The sequence below is a fragment of the Drosophila busckii genome, chromosome 2L, assembly GCF_011750605.1.
Source record: "Drosophila busckii strain San Diego stock center, stock number 13000-0081.31 chromosome 2L, ASM1175060v1, whole genome shotgun sequence".
In the NCBI taxonomy this organism is placed as follows: domain Eukaryota; kingdom Metazoa; phylum Arthropoda; class Insecta; order Diptera; family Drosophilidae; genus Drosophila; species Drosophila busckii.
The window spans coordinates 2,192,735-2,211,342 of NC_046604.1; the positions used below are offsets into that span (position 1 = coordinate 2,192,735).

At 37.7% G+C, this 18,608-nt stretch overlaps 3 protein-coding genes across 3 annotated transcripts in view; all 3 read left to right on the forward strand.

The window, feature by feature from the left end:
- Positions 1-1,204, forward strand: part of LOC108606190 (F-box/LRR-repeat protein 15) — a 7,189-nt gene extending 5,985 nt beyond the window's left edge. The window contains exon 3 of the mRNA XM_017996050.2: positions 1,146-1,204. Coding sequence (XP_017851539.2) covers positions 1,146-1,204 — 59 coding nt within the window. The remainder of the gene's footprint in view (positions 1-1,145) is intronic.
- Positions 1,205-2,960: 1,756 nt separating this feature from the next.
- LOC108607792 (P protein) lies at positions 2,961-14,104 on the forward strand. Its single transcript, XM_033294985.1, is given in 13 exon segments — positions 2,961-3,288; positions 9,443-9,549; positions 10,752-10,887; positions 10,960-11,020; positions 11,084-11,222; positions 11,295-12,199; positions 12,397-12,675; positions 12,677-12,727; positions 12,788-13,120; positions 13,122-13,136; positions 13,189-13,336; positions 13,399-13,492; positions 13,634-14,104. Coding segments are annotated over 13 exon segments (2,427 nt in total). The 5' UTR covers positions 2,961-3,214; the 3' UTR covers positions 13,719-14,104.
- Positions 14,105-15,812: 1,708 nt separating this feature from the next.
- On the forward strand, positions 15,813-18,074 carry LOC108607789. Its single transcript, XM_017998828.2, has 4 exons — positions 15,813-15,849; positions 16,590-16,693; positions 17,298-17,384; positions 17,444-18,074. Exons 2-4 carry the CDS (start codon positions 16,630-16,632, stop codon positions 18,007-18,009), a joined length of 717 nt encoding a protein of 238 aa, XP_017854317.1. The 5' UTR covers positions 15,813-15,849; positions 16,590-16,629; the 3' UTR covers positions 18,010-18,074.
- The last annotated feature ends 534 nt before the right edge of the window (positions 18,075-18,608 follow it).

Consider the following 18,608-nt stretch of genomic DNA (forward strand, 5'->3'; position numbering starts at 1 on the left):
GAGCTTAATAAAAATAAAACTATATTTAAATATTTTGCTATTGCATAGTGAGCAGTAGCAATAGCACTTGTATTTATATATTCATATTTTATTTATAATTTTAAACTTAAACGCTTCGCCCACTGCTTCTGCTGCTATTTGAGCTTTATTATTTCATGTCAAAATTGCAAAATAAAGGAGCGTAAATTCCACTTAAACGCGACTTAAGTGCCAAGCAGCGCGTGTCGTTCAAGACGTAGCAACCGCGCAAGCGAATATAAGACACTTAATAATATGAAGAGCATCGCTTGGCACTGAGCACTGAGCTCGTGGTTTTAATAATACGCATACGCCAGGAATGTCAGCCAGGCAAACAACTAGTCAAGTGCTAGTCATATATATCTCTCTCGAGCTATCAGTTGTCCTCCGGGCTTTTGTATTTCACTTTGCCTATGCCTATCTGCATATATTTTTGCGCATTTTCGTAGCGCATTCAATTTTTTTGTGTATTCAATAACACTTGAAGTGAATTGTGTTAGAAAGTGCAAAGAAATCGAGAAAATTGAGACGCACAACAAAAGTCAACATAACACACACCCACACAAACAAGCACACACAAACACACACATACAGACAGCCGCCCACACATGCAAATTGTTATAAATTTATCTTTTGTCTGCTCACAAAACTCAGCTGAACAAAATTAGAGCAGTTTACGCTCCGGCAACTTGTGCCTAAAAATAAATATTTATTTTGCTTTCAATTTGACAGCATTTTGCATAAATATTAATGCTTCAGTTAAGCTTTAGCTTATGCTATTTATTAATACATTATGAATCAACAGATGAATTTAAAGCAAACTGCAAACGCTTGGCTTACAGCATTGAGTATTTAATTGAGTTGAAACAACAACAACAAACTATTCGCAAGCTCGTTAATTTAGTTTATTTGCAAATTTGCACCAAGCATATAAAATGACTAAATGACGCTGATTAGTTTGCAGCTCAATAGCTGCTTCGCACTCAAAGCTCTCAAAGGGCTTGCTGGAATATAAACGAGCAAGCGAGCGAGAGAGCGAATAAATAGGCACATTCAACAAGCTATTGAAATAGAAATTGAAAGCTTTTTGTGTGGCCATTCAATCTGTCGAAACGCTTTCAATGCAGCGCATGTGAACAAGAAACAGCTGCGCAGTCGACAGTCGAAGCAGAGCTCGCCTACATGACTAGCAACAAGGCAAAGGCACACAGATTTATTCAGTTTACAACTTTCGCTTGAAGCAGACGTGCGGCATTTAGTGTTGAGTTTTGTTTTGCGGCTGTGTAAACGAGCGTGTAGCCATAAGTTGCAAGCTGAAATTAAAAAAAATATTAAGCAAAAGTAAATTAATAGAAGTTTGAAAGTTATAAGCAAGACTTTGGTGTGCATTGTGACTGAGCGTTGAAGCGTATACTTAGGTATAGGTTTTGCTTAAACTGTTTGCTTAATTAAACAGCTCGTTATATATATATTGACTTTATATATAATTCTATGTGAAACAAGCGCTGCAGTTCAGCTGTCTTGCCAAAAAATGCAGCAAATATTTAATCAGCTTAGCAGCTAATTTATTAATTAGCCAAATGTCAAGTTCTTTTATGCGGGAACACACCTACTGTTCAATAAAAAAAACATTCACTCAAGTTTTTGTTTTGCTTGGATCACGCCAAGCAGCGATAAATAATAAACACAGACACGCACTAAGAAATAATTAAGCAATGTCTGTCTGTCTGTCATTCAAAATGAGGGCAGCGCATAAAAGTAGGCAACAGAAAATTTTGTTCGAAATTCGTGTTAAATAATTTCAAATTTATAACTCCTGCAAACGCAACAATTTGTTGTATTATTTAATGTATGCCTATCAATTTGACTTTGGCAAAACTTTTGCCAACAAATCAAGAGTAACTTTTTTCTGTTGAGTTGCCTGCGGGCAACTTTATAAGTAGCACGTTAACAGCGCTTAAACCAAATTACAGCAGAGTCATGCATATTTAGCTACGTTGTATGTAAAATTTTTATGGCCAACAGCAACCTTTGTCAAATTGCAAACTCATTAAAATTGCCAGAAATTTTTTTAACAACCCTGACAAGTTAATTTGCATGTCAGCTTACAAAATAAAAAAAAACGAACATCAAGGGAGCCACACATGGGCATTTGCAATTTAGGTCGCTTCATGCGCTTGATTGCGTTGGCTGCGTTGTCCAGCAAATCCCCAAAGCGAAACGTGTGTGCGTTTCCAGTTGGAATGTATGAATTTTAATTAAGCAATGCCTGGCACATTGAGTGTTGATTAGTAATTACTATGTTAGTTCTAATTAAAATGAAATTAATACCCAAAACATTAGCCAGATACTGAGACGTGACCAAAAACAAGCCGAAAGGAAAAACTTTCTTCAGCGGCGAGTAATTTGTAATGTGCTCAGTGATTTGTCGCTCTTGGGCACATTGATGGGGCATTAAATATATATTGATTCATTGATTTCTAATCAAGTGAGCTCAACGGGTGTCGTGCTGTTAAGAAATTACACGCTGTGTCGTTGACAAGCTTCCAAGTCTCTTAGTCCCCGCCCGCTGTCTGTTAGTTAGACCAGTCACTATTTTGGCAATATGGCCGACGTTGGCGTTTATTAATCCATGGCCTAAAGGTCGAGACATTTGTCATAGTGCTGCGTCAGTCGTAGCACGTGCCTTACAGCAGCAGCAGCAGCAGCGACAGTGACGCCAACGCGGCGTATACTTCATGTGTATGCCAACGTGCTTTAAATACCAAAAATAACTTTTAACACAGCAGCCAAAATGTACAAGAGAAAGGCTTAAATTGCTTAAACATACACGCAGCATTTTGAACATTATTGTGATTTGCAAATTGTGTATACTGGACGAGTTAATTAAAGCCAATTTAATCAAGTGCTTCGAGAGTAAATTGTTCAAATTCATTAACGGTGCGCGCTAAAAATAAACAACAAAATTGCGACCGCTTCAGTTCACTTCGACGCCGTTGCCAACGTCGCTGAGAATAATAACAGCATTGACATTAAGCCAGGCAACGGCGTCAGCCTGGGTCACAGCCAGCAATCCATTAGCCTACAGTCGAGGCGCCCCAATAGCAACACTAACACCAACACCAACAGCAGCAGCAGCGCCATTGGCCCACATATTGAACGCCAGCAGCTTAAACGCAACAATTTTCCTCTCAAGATGCGCATGAAGGTTGGAAAATTTTGCCTGCAACGCCAGGCATCGAACCAAAGCGAAAAATTTCCACAGCCCAGGTAAGTTCTTTGCCGTAATACAAGCAAAAATATTGTATTTTGTCTTAATATGATAATCCGTCTTACGATATTCAATTTTAAAATTTGACTTACAGGTATTGAGTTTGAATTTCCTAGTTTATTTATCTGCCACAGAGCTCTTTCTATTTTTTTTCTACACACAGTTTTCCAAAAGATAAAATTATTTTATTGTATTGCCACATTTTTATTAAACTATTCTACAAATAGACAATTAGGTTTTTCTTCAGATAAGAGCAATTGATATAATGATTCAAATACAATATTTAATACAAACAAACATTTGCACGTAGCTTCAATGCTTTGTTTGCTAGGCCTGAAGACAGTCAAGCTCAGTTTCGACCTGCAGACAAAACAAAACACAGCCGTACGATGGGCAACAAAGTCACAGCATCTTGCATAAAATTTTAATTCATATATTTGTTAATTTAAATGTAAAGAGGCTGAGCCACAAAACTGTAGCTAGCGTTATCAGTTATACAAGTTTAGTCACTTCGCTTAGCTTTAACAATATTTTATGTACAATAAACTAAAACTGTCTTGAGGCAATCTCAAGCATCGTAAGTTGTTGCTATGTCCAGCACTCCCACACAACATGTGCTGGTGTTTTTCCATTTACAGGACACTACATTGTTTTCTCTAGTTCAGCTCAACTACAGTCGACCTTAGTTAAATCTTAAGCTAAACAAAAACTTGCAGAAACTTCAATTTGACTCGCCAGCATATTCTGTGCACTTAGCTGGCTTGTTTTAGCCATGTTCAAATACAAATATGCGTGAGTGTGTGTGCTTAGACATACCTTAAAGGCAGCCAAGCGCACGTGCCTTTGTCGTAGCTCAAGTGTGGGAGCAAGTCGCTGTGGAGACCAAAGCATAAAGCGTGCTCCCATAACCATAAACATGTGTTGTGGCCAAACTAATTTACCTCAAGTAAATGGCAACAACATGTGTCTGGGACTATTGGCAGTGGCTGCTGCTGTGGCAAGATGAAAAATGAAATAAATTTCCGCTTGTCGTACATAATGATTTTAATTTATAAAAACATTTGAATGACTGTCAATGGCATTGAATTTCAAAGGCGCAGGTAATGCTTCACTTCAAGCTGTGTGCGCAAGCTCTTAAGTTCAAATCAAGTGGCATCCATCAATGCGCCCAAGCATGGGCAGTTGTTGGCCAAGTGCTGGGGCAGACACGTGCCAAGTCAAGTTGCGTTGGCAATTCCCAATCTATTGAGACAATCAAGCACATATTTAAGCGCCTAAGGAGCGCGCAGAGTCAAGTTCCAATTATTTTGGCAACAAAACAAAAAGTTTTGCGCCTGCGGCAAGCGTATTATATACCAATTATTTTTCAATTTATTTTATGTGCTTAAGCAGCGGACAATGCCGTTCCACACGCGGCGTATGCGCAATTAACATTTGGCTTATCATGCGCTAAAGTTTGCGCTTTATTTAGCAAGTAAGTCATTAGAGCCTCGAGGCAACAGGCTCTAACAAATGTGGGTCAAAAACTGACAACACTGCGTAAATTTAGGCAGCAGCAGCAGCAACAATCGAGGCAAGCAGCAGCAGCATGAGCGCTTAATGCTGATGACGACCTCATTCAAACGACAAGGTCAACAACAGTGAGCGCCATTCTTACATTGTCACACACCAGCTGGCTGTCAACACATTAAAAATGTGATTATGTGTGTGTGCGAGCGTGTGTGTGTGCATTTGAAAGCGACATTGTTTGGCAAGTGCCATAAACGTTACGCTTAATTATCACAGTTGCCTGCCAACAACAACGATTTTGAATTAGTAAATTGCTGCTGACGTAGGCAGCAATATTTGACTAAAAAATGTGCATGCCAAAATATAATTAATGTCTGTTTATTAAACTTTAGCTTTAGTTCAAAGCGTTTATTAAAACTTTTAGCTGAGACGCCACAAAGTATGCTATGAAATTTGCATTACTAATGACTATGCAGTTCTGAAAATTTCCCATACTTGCCAACTCACTTGGCTTAAGTTTAACCCAACTCAAGAAACCACAATTATGTTATAAATTTTCTATGAGCCACAATCCGCTTAGACTGTTGTCTGAGCCAACTACAAATATTGTTTAGACTAAGCGCAACGTATGCAATTTAATTAACAGCTAGTAAACAAAGTATTTGTTTGTATTTTTTTGCAATTGTCAAGCTTTTTAACATGTTAATCAAGCCCTGTGCTATTGTCACTTAGGCTTATTTAAAAATAGCATTTAATGTCAGTTTAATGCACTCGCCTCTCTACTCTTCACACTCACGCCCACACACACAGTACAAAGTCTTTCAATTTGTCTTCAATGCGCATAGTGAAAAATTAATGAAGCGTGTCGCATTGAAAGCGCCACAAGCACTTACTATGTGGCATCCACATCACACATACATACATATATAGGTATATACTCATACCAGTCATTGAATCTAATTCTATTTTTTATTTCTTACGTAGGTAAGGTAATATTTTGGGCCCGTAATTTTCTCATCAAATGTTGAACGCGCACAATGACCTATATTAATATATGTATAATATTCTGGACTCGTGTTCTCACTGTTGTTGCATGTCTAAAAGTAGCTTTTATACATTTTATGTACTACACTTAAATAAGAATGCGATTACTTAATTTAAACAAATGACATGAGCATTGCGTGTGACCTTAAACCCACAAAAAGTTTCAAGTAATTTGCATGACTTTTGACAATGATTGTGGGCACTGCAAATTAGACAAAGAACTCAGCTTCACTCCACAGTTTAATCATATGAAAAAACTTTCCCATTCGTTTTATTAACTGCCAGCTGACGTATAATGAAATCTTGAAATAGCTTGCGGCTACCATCAGAGTAGTTAATAGCTGTAAGCTAAGTAAATATTTAACTATAATAATTGTAATTCTACAACAATAAAGCGCGTACGCATTACTAAACGCCCGCCGCCCTGCCCTCTTTACTCTTTATCCACTTGCATATTTATCTTTTATCATGCTTGTCAATGCAGCTAGTCAAGCATATGATCTGTCCTATTACAAGCGGAATAAACCCATTTCCATGGCCGGTCATGTGATTTGTATTGTAATGTGAGATTCGCTTTCGCTTTACTTCAATTAAATTGCGTTTTTTTCGACTTTAATGCGCAGCACACTTTGCAAACACTTGACCAACTTAAGATATTATAAACTTGACTCTACATATTCTATGCGCCAAGACTTTTGCCATTCCGTTGCCGGTGTTGGATTACATTTAATTGATATTGTCACCTTCCAAGTTTGTTTACAAAATGCAAAAGCGTTTCAAATTACGCGCGCCTGTGACGTCAGCAGTTGGTTTTGTTTGAATTACACAACAGACAAGCACATGAAAGTTAAGTCTTAACATTATTTATATAGAGGCATAGCTTAAAAAATATTTGAATATAAATTTTTATGGTTAATAGTTAAACTTTGTTGGTTTGTTATTAACTATAACGAATTGAACTTTATGCCAAGTAATACTTTACTTATTTTTGATTTTATTTTTATTATTCTAATAAAATATTTGCTACAGTTGAACTACATTTGATTAGTTCAACTAATAAGATCAGCTGACTAGCTTAGAGCGCACAATAACTGTCAAATATGATAAATCAAGTGTAATTAAAAGAAGTGCAAATAAACCAACGCCAGAAGCACATGACAGCGAAAATGAAAAGTAAACACCAACAACAACGACAGATAAGAGATAAAACAGTTGCAGACGCTGGGCTTAACCGAAAGCCATGCTCAGTGAGAGAGCGAAAGCATGAGAGAGGGAGAGCGGGCGAGCTTGACTGACAGCTCAGATCAAAGGCAGCCCCAATGCAATTGCAAGAGAACGCATAAATACGAATAATGAGCAAAGCGTAGATAGCGAGAGCTAACTGGCGCAAAAAAAAAGAAGAAAGACTGTGTAGATCAGGAAATTTTTTGTGTGTACTTTTATTTTTTATTGTTATTGTTATTATTCATGTTTATTTGCAGCGCTACTGCGACTGCGGCAGTGACTGCGACTGCGACGCGAGTTTTTCGTAGCGCATTCTAAAAAACCTACAAAATAGGGTAAAAAACTGTGCATGCTAGTTAGTAAAGCGAGGGCAATCCAGCAATAAGCACACTCAACTCAAAGAGCCATTCAAAAGGGCACGCGACAAAAATATTGAAAAAAGCTTACAGACTACATTACATAGTCGGCGAATAAGTGTTTGATAAATTAAATGAATTAATACTTTTGTTGTTTGTTATTAAGTGCAAATGTGAAAAAATTACGTAATAAACAAGATGTCATATAATTACAACAACAGCTCCGAGGATCACTCATATGAGGATGAGTATGTGCCCCCCACAATGTCTAAGCTGTCACATCATATTGCAAAATTTGTTATTACACATTTTGGTATTGCCTGCCCCTCAAAATTGCAGTCAAGCAGAAAATTTGCTTCAGCTCTGATTAAACTTGACTAGCTTTTGTTATTGTTGTTGCTCATTCGCTTTTTAGCCATGACAAAAGCTAATCCAAAGCCAAAGCGAGCGCATCACAATCAAAATAAAATCAGTGCTGCTTAAATTCTGTTGAATGTGAGAATACGCGATACGTAGATAATGGATAAAGAAAATGTGAAAATTGCATGTGCTTAAATATGATAAAAGACTTGATAACTATTGTTTCAGTCTGCTTACGAGATGACTAAGCATAGAAAAATTGCATAATTTAAAGCTAAACTTAAAATATTTGTTTAAAGTTCTCAAGCTACAGTATATGCTAAATTATAATTTTTAATTTTATTATATATAATTTATGAGCTATTGTACTGCATTTATTTGTTCAAAAAACTTTAATGCTCCCTCTTATACAAAGCGAATTGTTTAGTTATTGTTAGCGCAATATATTTGAGCTGGGAGCGCTGCTGCTGTCTAAGCTTGAGATCTGAGCAACTGCAGCTTAAGTTCTGAGCACTTAAGAACTAATCAATGTATCCTTTGCCTTTGCCAAGTGCAATACAATTTGACTAGATCAAGCCAATAAACACACCAAGCTGATGAGCAATTTAGCAAGTTCATGTCTACATGCATATCCAGAATTATGATTGCTTCATAAAATCAGTGTCAGCGTTACTTTGTCGGTTTGTTTTTGTTTTTGTTTTTAGTGTTGTGTCGAGAGCTAAATTTAACTAAATATAATTTATGACTTATTTCATTTGTGTAGTGGGCGTAAACGTAGTCAGAGCCGACAGCTCTCGCTTTGCTTTTCAAGACTAAGTGCAAAAGCTAAACTAAATTAAGATTTGCGAGCAATTGGCTTGACTGCATAAATTGCATTTATACTATAGAGAGACCAGGTATATAGCTCCAAGCACGTGATTTAAATGCTGCCACTAGCATAAAGTTGTCTCAGCTGTCTAATTGCATGCAAAAGATTCATTCGAATTGAAATTGAAATTGACGACAGTTTAGCAGCTGAGGTAAGCTCTGTGACCTTAAAGCGAGTCTTAATTAAGTGGCAAGTGTGTCTAAATGAAAGGCTCTTGTGCCAGGTACTTGTCGGTAGCAGCTGCAAACAAAATTTGCATTTGAATTGCTTCAGATTGAAGCTTTGTCTCCCTCAGCTAAATTAGCCGTAAGAGCAATTAGTCTGCACTTGTACTAAATATTAGAATATTCGAATTATATATACAAATATTATATATATATAATATTATATATTATATATGCCTAGCTGCTAAGTCTTGCTAAAGCTCTTAAGCTCTTTGTGCCTGCACTGCCCAATGCCTAATGCCGTTTTAAATGTTTTAGTTTAGCCGCTTAACCCTTTTTGTTAAGAACTTTGCCACAATTGAATTTCCACTTCGTATAGCATAAGCCATGAGCGATTTAAAAGCCAAAGCATTCGCTTTGTATTTTCAAACATTTCAAGAAAAACAAATTTACAAATTGTTGCACGTTGCGTAAAATCAATGAAGTTGCCACGCCTACACCACCTGAAATTTTTGTGTATTTTATACGCAGGCATATGTATTAAGTTGAAGTAATCTTATGAAATCTTTTTCTGCTCTTCCCTCCACGACTCCCCAACGTGCCACAAAACGCGTCACACCACAAGCAGCGAAGTAACAGAAGGTGCCTTACAAGTCTGGCGTACGCTGCCCGAGCGCATACGACAGGATCCCAGCCTAGCATCATTTCAGCAGGAGCACGAGCGTTTACATGGCGGTAAGTAACAATATATTCATTATTTTTTTTTCTTTTTATATTCGGTTTCAGCAGGGTCTGCAAGGCTGCCGCTGTTCTCGGCAATTCGAAGAAAAGAAATACGCACAACTTTTGCGGTTGCTTTTATGTGTGCGTAACAAATGTTTGACTGTGTGCGTGTGCGTGTGTGTGTTTGGTGGGTGTAAGTCTGTGGCTGAGAGTATTAAGAATTTGTTTAAGTATGAATAGCACATATGGGGCACATTTGAAGTGTATTTGGGCATATGATTGCAAAGCCACTTTCAATCCAATTTGAGTTATATAGGGGCTTTAAGAATTTTGCAGTGAGAAAGTGCGAGAGAGCGAGCGTATACGCAATATATGTATAGCAAACTATAACAATTTTTAGTTGGGCTTAGGTTACTACTAACATTTTTAATCAGAAAACTACATACAATTTTGAAGAATGTAGTATTTATTATTATTAATTTTTACACAGCTATAAATATAGCTTATGCTCAAAATGTAAATATGCTGAAAAGTGTATAATTAAATTTGCTGTTCTAACATTTTTAAGAGCAGAGCCACCTTCTCATAAAAAATATTCCCAATAAACAACTCAAGGCTTAGAGTATTTTGGGTTTCAGTATAATCTTTGCTATAACGTAATTTTATATTTTATTTCTAAATGTTTTGTTTGTTGCTGCTGTAACTTACATTTTTTACGACTGCAATTATTGTTTTATTGCCGTTTTACGTTAGCATTGACATTGAGCACTGGCCGGCCAGAGAGGCTCAAGTTTATACAGCAACAATTTGCATGCCAAATGTTTATCACTTTAAATTGTTTAATGGTTGTAGTACTATATTTGGTTTTTCGCATTTTATGCTAATGCCAACACGACCTTTGCAACTTCCGTAAAGCATTACAACTATTGTATCCGTGTGGAAAATTTTTCTGCTTGTTTAGCTGTTCAATTGATAGTTGCCGTTTTTATGTTCGGTGTATATTTATAGACTGGCACTTAATAAATTACATTGTGTTCTGTTGACCAAGGCAAAGCCGTTGGGCATGAACGTGACAGTTGCAGTTCAGAATTTGTGCTGAGAGCACAGTCGATGGGCAAATTCAAGCACAAATATTTGACTATTCCACAGCATGGTAGAGCGCAAACAGTTGCTGATATTAATGCAATATATTTTTAAATCTTTTGTCAATGCAGACGTGGAGCCTTTGCCCACGGAGGATGCCATTGCAGAGCAGGAGCGCAATGGGCATAAGGAGAGCGCTCGCATTTTTACACAGATTGGCATCAATGTGACCAACGAGACGGGCCAGGTGCATGTGCTCGATGGCAGGTTCGTAGTTCTGTGCATTTCAATTGTCAGTTACGTAATTAGTGCAACCAGTTTTCTGTGATACTCCCCTAGGGATCTGGAGAACAATAACGATGATCAGCAAGACGAGGTCGATGTCTATTGCAAGAATAATGTGAGTAGTTGCCAAAAATATAACTAAACCATATCTAATTGCCAATTTCATGCTTATTTGCAGCTTAAAAAGTATCTTATCTGGTTCAAGATAACCATATTGCTGGTGGTCTGGGGCGTCTTCACAGCTTTTCTTATGTCCAACACCGAACATGTGGATCAGCTAAGTCTGCTGAGTGTTCCTAAAAATGGCTCCACGCGAGGTGAGTAAACCGTTTAAATTATAAGAATTTACTCTATAATGGAAATGGAATCGAATTCTACTCCACTTTTAGTATTTCCAATTACCACGTCCACACTGGAGCGCATTGGGCTGGGACTACGTGGACCCTTTCGCCTGCAGGAGAATGATCTGAAGCTTAATGATAGCGTGCCGCTGCCTGTGCTCCAGGTGCTGGTCACACGCAGTTACTACGATGGCAATGGCCAGGAGATCTATGTTGAGAACGCCAGTCAGCTGTGGCAGCTGGATGTGGTCTATCCGGAGCTTATCGATGCCACCAAGGATACTAAAAAGTCGCGCACCTTTGAGCTTACAGCCAGTGATGCCAACTGGCTGGCTCAGGCCAATAGCACGCGCCTGCAATTTGAGCTGACGAGCAGCATTGATGGCGAACTGCCGCTGCAGCTGAATGTGGATGAGTCGCCCATCTATAAGCAACATGGCGTACTCTATGCGGCTGCAGTGCTCTGCGGGCTTTATATAATGATTATTTGGGAAATAGTCAATCGCACATTTGCTGCAATTATAGCTTCAACTCTATCGGTGGGCATTCTAGCTGCGCTCAATTCGCGTCCCTCCATGTCCACCATAATGAGTTGGATCGATGTGGAAACGCTGCTGCTGCTCTTTGGCATGATGATCCTGGTGGCCATACTCTCCGAAACGGGCGTCTTTGACTATCTGGCTGTGTATGCCTACAAGATAACCAACGGACATGTCTGGCCGCTCATCAATTGTCTGTGTCTGTTCACAGCGGTGCTCTCATCGTTTCTCGACAATGTAACCACAGTGCTGCTGATGACGCCGGTGACAATAAGACTCTGCGAGGTTATGTCGCTTAATCCTGTGCCCATACTCATGTGCATGGTGATCTATTCGAATATTGGCGGCGCCCTAACCCCAGTGGGTGATCCGCCCAATGTGATTATTGCCTCCAATAGTTATATTTCTAAAAATGTAAGTAAATTCATTTCTTTATAATACTAAGTTAACTCTTAACAATATTTATTGGAATATAAAATAAATTTAAATTAACTTAAGTTTCTATGTCGTTAAACTTTAAAGAACCTCAAACAAATCATATGATTAATAATTGATATGTTAGCTTTGTTGGCATTTAACAAATTACTGAATAATTATTTATAAATTTTTAGGGCGTCAATTTTGCTGTGTTTACCCTACATATGCTGCCCGGAGTGCTGCTGGTGATGGTGCAAACTTATTTGCAGCTGCGCTACAAGTTTCGCAACATTAGCGATTTGCAGTTCAAGGACTCGCCGGAGGTCGAGGAGCTGCGTCATGAGATTCATGTGTGGAAGCGTGCGGCCGCCAGCTTGTCTGCCTACTCCAAGGATGAAGAGCTAGTGCGTCAAACGCTAATGAAGAAAGTGAATCGCTTGAAGCGTAGCCTCAAAAAACGCATGACTGCGGTTAATAGAGCCCGCACCCAATTATCAACAAACGTTGGCTAATTTGCAAGCAAAGGTACAACAACAACAACTCAATTAATATTTTATGCAATTTAATTAATTTATTATTCCTCAGTATCCCATACGCAACAAACAGCTTTTGGTCAAATGCAGCGCTGCTCTATTATTTGTCATCAGTTTGTTCTTTTTGCACTCCGTGCCGGAGCTACAAAGACTCTCTCTAGGCTGGACAGCGCTGCTTGGCGCTATATTCTTGATTATATTAGCCGATATAGAGGATCTGGAGGCGATACTTGCACGCGTCGAGTGGTCTACGCTGCTGTTCTTTGCAGCGCTGTTTATACTCATGGAGGCGCTCACAGAACTTGGCCTAATCGAGTGGATTGGCAACATGACAGAGGGCATTATATTGGGTGTGGGTGAACAGCATCGCCTAATGGTGGCCATTACTAATTATACTTTGGGTAAGTTGAGTTCAGCACGTAAGCTCAATAAATAATATGTAATGGCTTGCAGGTATCTGCGGTGGCTTCTGCCTTTGTGGACAACATACCGCTGACAACAATGATGGTTAAGATTACCATTTCATTGGCACAGAATAGCACTTTGAATTTACCGTTACAGCCGCTGGTCTGGGCACTTGCCTTAGGCGCCTGCTTGGGCGGTAAGTCCATAGCAAACTTTCTTTATATTCTTGCAGATATTTTTACTATGTTTTAATTATAGGCAATGGCACGCTAATTGGCGCCTCGGCTAATGTAGTCTGCGCTGGAGTTGCTGAGCAGCATGGCTATAAATTTACATTCCTAGAATTCTTCAAGTAAGTCATGTCTTTATAAGCTAAGCACTTGAAATTAAATTAATTTACTCAAAGTTCAACTTATATTTTAATCAGCAACATACATTTATGGAATTTATTTTGACGGCTCTGCTTATTCTAAAAACTCTTTCTTTATTGCAGAGTGGGTTTCCCCATAATGATTGGCAGCATTGTGGTGACCACGGGTTATTTGCTGCTCTCGCATACGCTGTTCGCGTGGCATTGATAGAAGGCCCCCTCCCCCCAGGGATAGTTGAAAGAAGTTGACTGTGTGTCGATTTGAAAATATGGCGCACTTTACCTCGTTACCTAGAGAAAGAACAATGTTTAACATTCGACACTTATGAGATAATATGATATGATACTATCAACAACAGTATGAAACTAAAAGCCAAACATAATAATTTAAAAATACATACCAAGCAGCAACAAAAGAATTTTGAAACAACTACCAGCATACTCTGAGTATGCTATAAAGCTATACATATACATTTATATAATTTTAAAAACTAAGCTAAACGTGTATTAAGCGTATTTCGAAGTGCAAAAAGAAACCACACATTTATTTTTACACATCATTGTTAGTGTAGTGCGTAGTCTAATGTATCAGAAAAAAAAAACACAAACTTTAATCATATAAATGTTATTCTTAAATTTATAAAAAAAAATACGTCGCTGAACTGTGAAAAAAAAACAAGTGTTTATATGTATGTGCGCATAATAAGAAAGGATATTATTATATAATTTATAGTTTACAAATTAAGAACAACATTACTATTTGGTTTCATAGCGAATTTCATTTGTTTTTGTTTATTTTAAGCAACACACACATACATAAATGTTGAATGTGCGCATAGAAAAATAGAGAGCTTTAGTTGTTTAATTTGTTATTGAGAAATTTAGTGTATGCATGAGCAACAAAGAGCAAACGAATAAAAACAATAAAACGAAAAAAAACATTAAACATTTTTTATTTAGTTGCATATATTACTTGAATAAACATGCTTTGTGTATGGAAAATGGGTGAACGATGAACAAAGCCATCAGCGCCATCTGTTGTGTAGCTGATGCCAAGCTAAGAAGTTGTAGTATGCTTTTGAGCTGTGGGTAAATTTTTTTTGAAGTTGGAAATGAAATCTTAAATTAATGAGGTTCATTTTGCAAATAGTCGTGGAGGCTATTTATTTAGTAAACTGAAAATTCTTGAAGACATCAACGATTTTAAATAATATTAGATTTATAACACTGTACTCCAGCTTTTGTAGCTCATTCGGGTCGTATACTCAATCAAGTCAACATCTACATGGGTAACCGCTTTAGAGGCCTACAGCGTATAAAAGTTTATATTCAACCAGCAGTAAAATTGTCAACACTTTGAAAAACTCTTCACCCCGTTCCTCATCGTTGCGAAAATAAACAATAATAAAGGCCCAGCCCACTGGCAATTATAGCCAAAGTTGTAGCTTAAGCTAAATGACTATTTGCACCTAAAGCATTGACCGCTTGTCAAACTGCCAAGTACTCAACTTAGCGGCGGTTAGCTTCGGTCCAATGCACGGCGAACATTTTCTAGTCATAGTTAGTTTGTTTGCTTGTTGCATAAGTTTTTGAACAAGTGTCTTTCGCTTGGGTAATTAAACAAAATGCTGGCATAAAAAAATGTCAAACAGCTCAAGTATTTAGTGAGGCATTCAAAACGATTGCAAATTATTGCTCCTTGGAGTTATGCAAATTTTTACTAAAATAAAGTTAAATTTATGCTAAGCATTCGGTGAAGAACTATATGTAAAATATATTTGCTGAAATTAAAAGCAAACTTTCGCTGTATTTTAAAGACAAGGAAAAGGATTTCACTCTTTAAATCTCTTTTGTAAATTTGCATGATGATTCAATTTAAGGTAAACATAATAATAACAAGCTGTAATTGGTGTCACAACCTTTCACATTGTTGTCTCAGCTTGCCGACTAAACAATTTCGCAAAAAATGCCAAAACTCCGACGCCAGCTGATGAGCAACCGCAGTTTCAGCCTCAGCCTCAGCTTCAGCTTTAGGCCAAACAAGTGCGCCAATTTTTGTATCGCTGACACTAATGGAGCGAAACCTAACTCAGAGAGCATTAAGACAACAACAATATTACGTGATGTGAGCACAACGCCCAGCCCAGCTTGAAGTTTATGACGCGCGTTTTGTGTTGCAAGTTTAAGTTGTTGGCTTCCACTCTCCATTTCAGTTGCGACGCAGACACACAACGTGCAGGTTGTCCAAGTGCGGGCGTTTCACTTTAACAACGACCATAGCGACAAACAAAAAATGTGCGCTTAAAAACGAAACTGTTAAATTATAAATTAAATCAAATGTAAGCTACGTTTCTTTGATAATTATGCCATTTGTATGGCAAGTGCTGAGTGCTTAGGTTTTTGGCTAAAAATTAAACAATTAAAAAAGAAATTGTTACAACGCAAAGTAAAATTTGTTAAATACTTTACACACTTGGCAAAAGTAAACGCTTTCATTTTTTACAAATTCGGCGCGCGCAGACTTATTAGCAACAAATAAATGCAAAGGTGTAAATTGAATTTACGCGCATGCGCAACTTTAATAAACATTTATCAAGTTACAGCATTTAAATCATTTACAGCTATAAAACAAAAACAACAATTTGTGCTATAAACGTTACCAAACAATCAACAAAATCAAGCTAGCATTTAAATAAAACAAAACAAGGCCGCAAAATCAAATACTATAATACAAACAAAAGACTAAAATAACAACAACAATATGCTGGTGGAGCTCATTGACGTTGGCAGTGGCAAAACCTTAAAGCAACAACAAATGCGCATTGAACAAAAGTGAGAGTGATTTCCAAACAGTTTGTGCTGTCGTCGTCGTTGTTGTTATTTTACAGTTTTTATTTATTTTTTATATTTTCTGTTTTCATAGCGCCGCGCCGCATATTTGAAATACTTGAACTTATGACGCATACGCACTGTAAACCTTTGAGCCAAAATTATTGAAGCAAGAGTTGCGCAAATTCTGCAACAGTTTTAACAATGTTGTAATCGTGCTTGTTTTTTCTGTGTTATTTCTTCTGTACAGCTGAGCTAAATGCAAGCAACAAGTTGTTCAACTAACAATCATGTTTTGGCCAAAACAATATCCAGGCACTGTTTGCCTTTGGTTGCTGCTTTGTCTGCTCCACTGTAAGTTGTGTCTCTACCAAAATTAAATTTAAAAAACAAACATTAGTGCTACTATAACCGGTTTGTCAACATCTGGGTGTGCATATACTAGACTCTAGACTTTGCAACTGACCAAACCAAGTCAGACCATAGCCGGGCCACCAAAATACCAAAAAGCACAAAAATAAAACACGCGCATTTCAATCTCTCAAGCTGTTGCCGGTCTTTGTGTCAAGGTCGTCGTCGTCGTCTACAACGCGTTTGTTGTGGCTAGATGATGGCTGGCAAGTTGTTTTTTCTGAGATCGTAGCTCACGCTGTTAAATCACATATGCATATAACGCTTTAAGTTTTAGATCAAATTACTTTTAGTTAGATAGGTCAGTTCAGCTTAGTCATCTAAACACTTTAAAAGCCTTGCGATCTCTTCAAAAGGCGACCTTCATTTCATACTTTAAATCTACTCAGACTAACGATATGATATTCTTTACAAATTAAAGTCCATAAAAATGATCTTGGCACCATAAATGAAATTGTTTTATGTATTAGGCATAATTGTGATCTTTAATTTTCGCAACTTCCTACTCATTTAATAAACTAATGCTCTTCACATTTATTTTCTACAGCGCACAATGTTGAAAGCTTTGTCGTGCCACAGGAACTACAATCGTTTCTATCTTTGGTTTACTCTAATATACCACCTATTAAAAAAGGTAAGTCTAATAAACTTATTCATTATCTAAATAGCCAATATTCATGTGTTTTTTTTTAGGCACCGATTCGCGTGTTGGCTTTGGCTTTCGTCTAGGCGATCATGCTGACTTCCAAGTTATGCTTGAGCTGGGACCACAGAAGGAAACACGTCCCTTGGGCGAGGCCAGCAAGGATGATCCATCGTTTAACAAGCGTCAAGTAAGCGCCACTGATCTGCAAGAACAAATACGCAAGCAACAGTTCTTGAGCACCACTGAACGCAATGCGGCAAGTTGGCTGGAAACTTGGTCAAGTGGCATGCAGCCACAGGCTGGAAAAGTCAAATCAAAGCCTCGTATTAAACAAATAGCTAAAGTTGCAGCACCCACCAAACCACAAATGGATGCAATGCAGCAACTGAAAATGTTATACAAAATGGCTAACAATGCTTCTGCAACATCAACGACAACGACAACAACAGCAGCACCCTTAGTGCGTGGGGCATTAAAATTAGGTGGTCCAAGTGGCTTCACATTGCCACCGCCTGCTCTAACACAGGACACGAATGCCTTGGGCAACATTAAACCCATCAAAAATAGCGCTAAAATAAGTGAAGAGCTTATGAACGTCAGTCTAGAGGCTTAGTTGTAGTTAAGCTAACATTATATTTAAATAGTGAATCTATGTATGTGGCAATCAACTATAAATATTGTAAATAAATCCAATTTTAAACATGTGTACAAACCGCCAAGATTTGAATATTTTGAGCCAACTGTTATGTTATTGCTTTTTCTCTTAACCATTAACAGTAACAGTGAGCCAACAGAAACAGAGGCAACATGAACGAGGGCTGAAAAACAAAATAATAATGTTATCTGAGCGCTAAATTTAAACTTTTTTCAAACAATTGATTACGGCAATAGAGAAGCGTTATTAAAATACGAATCTTATTTAAGCAAACGCTTAATAAATAAAATCTTAACTTCTTAATACACACATTTTTTTAAGAAATCAAAATTCTACGCTAGTTAAAGCTCCCACTCGACGAAATTAGTTAACACAAGCGAGCGCCACCTGTATTTAAAATATTTATTGGATTATCAGCAGTACTTAAACAATGTGCAACTGCAAAACATATTGCAGTTTCGAAATACGATCGGTGCGGTCGGTTAGCGTCCCGCTTAGTCCGGAATCTGTGTGCAAAAACTAGATTAGTATTTATTGTCAACATTGAATGCGTAATA